General features: G+C 37.1%; 1 protein-coding gene across 1 annotated transcript; it reads right to left on the bottom strand.

The window, feature by feature from the left end:
- Nucleotides 1-1,399: 1,399 nt before the first annotated feature.
- Nucleotides 1,400-2,039, bottom strand: LOC137717878 (protein RALF-like 34). The gene has a single exon (XM_068457378.2). The coding sequence runs from the start codon at nucleotides 1,959-1,961 to the stop codon at nucleotides 1,557-1,559; it is 405 nt and encodes a 134-aa protein (XP_068313479.1). The 5' UTR covers nucleotides 1,962-2,039; the 3' UTR covers nucleotides 1,400-1,556.
- Nucleotides 2,040-3,360: the final 1,321 nt, after the last annotated feature.

Below are 3,360 nucleotides of genomic sequence, written 5' to 3' on the forward strand. Positions count from 1 at the left end.
CCATCAATTGCCAAACAACTCTTGTTACAACGATGAACTCAAAATTCTACAATCAAATGAGCCATTTGTTACAGGACATTGAGTGCTACATAATTTTGAATAAGCCATTTGTTAAAGGTACTTCTGCTTTTTCGGCTTTTAAAAACTCAACAATCAACAGAATGAAGTGGCAAACAAGTTTGATAACAAGGCCAGAATGTATCTCGCTCTATGCTCAAGCCCAAATTGAAGTTCCAGGATGGGCCATTATGAAAGCCCATATGGTTTCTAGGGCAAACAAGCAGCTCTACTCTGATTACAAACCCAACACTGATTCTCCACCTCCCTGAGGCTCGATTTCAGTATATTTTTCGATTATTTTAGACGCTGAAATTTTTGGCCGTTAGATTATAATCATTGAATCTTTGATTAAAAATCTAAGAGTAAAAAACCTTGATGGATATTGGATAGCATAAACCGGAACACAATAAGAATATTTTAGTGAAGGGAAGTAGAGTAGTGCTGGAAATTCTTTAAGTGGTGGCAACAAGAATTAGAACGGAAGGCACACATAACTAAACTTGCCAATTTTCCAAATTACTTTACTTTGGGCAGGTAGCTAGTGGATCTGGCGCTCCCACTTCCTATACACTCCCATCCTTTTTTATTTGTACGATCACTGTTAAGTTACGTCAATATTTTATATTACTATTATTTTTTGTCTTATCATTCTTATAAAAAAATTAATATAAAATGTTGACTTGATTTAATCATGACCTTACAAAATATGAAGGGATGAGAATGTATGAGAAGTGGGAGGAGAGAGAAGCCGGAGCCGTAGCTAGTGCTAGGTCAAACTTTCAAAAGTAGAAATTGTTTCCCAAAAGTGAAACTGCAAATCATTTCCCCTAATCACGCAACGACACTAAGATTATAACATCTCTGCTTATAATTTATTAAAAAAAATTAAACAAACAAATTGCGATTAAAGGGTAAAACTTTGTGTTTTGATTATACTATACTTTAAACAGTAATGCCACGCACGAGTGGGATTTTTCCTGCATTTTTTTTTTCTGGAACAGACAATGATTGTAGCAAGCTGCAATCGGTGGTGGTTGTTGAAATTTTAATGGAGTCGGTATAGGGTGGTTGAGATAGTCAAAGTGCGGTTAAACTCATTTAACGATTATCATTCTAGCTCAAAACCGAGTGCTGCTAAACTAAATGATTATTTACGTTTAAAAACAACAAAATTAAACCATTATGTAAATTGGGCATCCAACTCAAAAATTGTAACATTCTTAATAAAAAAAAATAAAAAAAAAACCTAATAGTAATCTCTCTGCAATCATCATAAGTTCATAACCGAACAGATAAAATGATGCAAAGAAAATACCATAACACAAGATTAATTAACTAATTTCTCACAAACATAATTAGTTCTTTAAAACAAACCACATTACACTTTAATACTTCTGCAGCGGCGGCAACAAGTAGATGCTTAATGCCATGAACTATAACAACCTCGAATACTAATACCCAAAACTTAGTTACTAATTACCCAGCAAACAACAGCATCATCGTCTGCATAGAGCGATCCTAGAGCATCCTCTGGAGTAAGGACGAACTGGGCCTCTGGCTTTGAAGCAGCTGTGGGTGTAATACGACCTCCCTGACCGCGGCGGGCAGGGGATGCGATTCGCCGACAGCGCGCCGTACGAAATGTAGTACTTCGTCCTCCACCAGAGCAGAGATCTGCGAGCGTACCCGTTTTCCACGTCCAGTTCCAAGTCCTCGCCGTCCTCATCGTCTGCCTCCTCGAGCTCATCGTACAGTGGCGACATTGTGGCGGTCGGCCACTCCAGAGCCTCCGCAACTAGCTTCAAGCTGGTCTTGTCGATTTGAGCTTGGATTTGAGGACCCAAATGGAGAAAAATGAGGAGGGAGCAGAGGAAAAGAGTGGCTGCAGTTGGAGAAGCCATGGAAAAACCTAGAGAGAGAAAATCACAGAAGTTTTTTTTTGGGGGGTGGGGAGGTGCTGGGGTTTAGTGCGAGAAATCTAGAGGTAGATTTGTCTTGTTTTGGGGGTCGGATGGAGAGCAAGGGGGGCCCAGGTTCACATGTGAGTGGAGAAAGGTGTGAGTGAGCAGAGTTTGGGTTACAGCTGAGTCCTGAGTTTCTTCAATGTAGGTATTAAAGCGTTTATTGTAACACCGTTCCATAACGTTATCAAATTTTAATCTAAAATACTTCAAAACATGATCGTTCTATGATGTTATTTGAAAATTTACGATAGTTCAGATTCAAAGCATTAAGTACGTCGTTACCAAAAGCCCTTCCATACAATCCAACGCTTGTTAAACAAAATTAGACATTCGTTATATTGGATCGAAAAGCTCCAACAAATACTCCAATATTGTTACCGAAAAAAAGTACTCCAATATTTATAACCTCACCTACTTTGTACATTAAAATATTGTGACCTCACATTTAATATTTAACTCAGATAATAACATAGTTGTGTTTTCATCAACCTACATTAGAAGTGAGGCATATTATTTATGTCATCCATTTATATAAATTGATACATGGGATCTCATGTGTTTTCGAGATATGCAAAAATTTCTCGTCTTGAATACATTTTGTGTTTGTAAGGTGGGAGTAGCAATTTGTTCAGTTTGATTGGTGACATGTTCTGTGTGAGATTGAGGCGCGAGACATTTTAGTTTTTTTTTTTTTTGGGGGGGGGGAGGGTGTGGAGCTTATATGACAGGTAAGGGATACGACATTAAAATTTAGTGTTTAGTGTACGTGGCTGGTTGAGATATGGTGTCATTTATCCCTCTTTTATATTTCATTTATATTTGCTTACTGTTTTACTAAACAAAATTTTATGAAAATGTTGGTCCCAAATCTTTTAGGAAAACCCATAAGCAAAGTAACACGATTAAGGACTCATTTGGAATTGTGTTTTTGAAATACACTTGTACTTAAAAAAACATCTTCAATAAAAACGCTTATTTTAGAAGAACATGGAAACTTTTAATAAAAATGCAAGTGTTTCTTAGAAAATAGAAAAACACTTCAAAATGTTCTTGAAAAAAGCACACACCATGTGTTTCTCTCAGTGGGTCTACTCAAATCCATCTCATATGTGGATTTACCCATGTTCATCCCTCTTGGTAATGGATACCCATATAACAATGGACAATACTTGAGTACTCACTGATGAGTACCCATTATACTCTTTATGTTGGGCGGCCCAATAATATAATAACATCTGTCATTATTTAACCATCTCATAACTCCCTAACTAAACACAACAGTTCTACTATTCCACCAACCAAACACCCTTTTCTTTCTTCCTCACATTGTCCAGTA

The sequence above is a fragment of the Pyrus communis genome, chromosome 15 (assembly GCF_041283825.1).
Source record: "Pyrus communis isolate YQ-2024b chromosome 15, ASM4128382v1, whole genome shotgun sequence".
NCBI lineage: Eukaryota > Viridiplantae > Streptophyta > Magnoliopsida > Rosales > Rosaceae > Pyrus > Pyrus communis.

What these genes read in the sequence shown, in the direction of transcription:
- LOC137717878 (XM_068457378.2), bottom strand. Translation starts at nt 1,961, where the DNA reads ATGGCTTCTCCAACTGCAGCCACTCTTTTCCTCTGCTCCCTCCTCATT.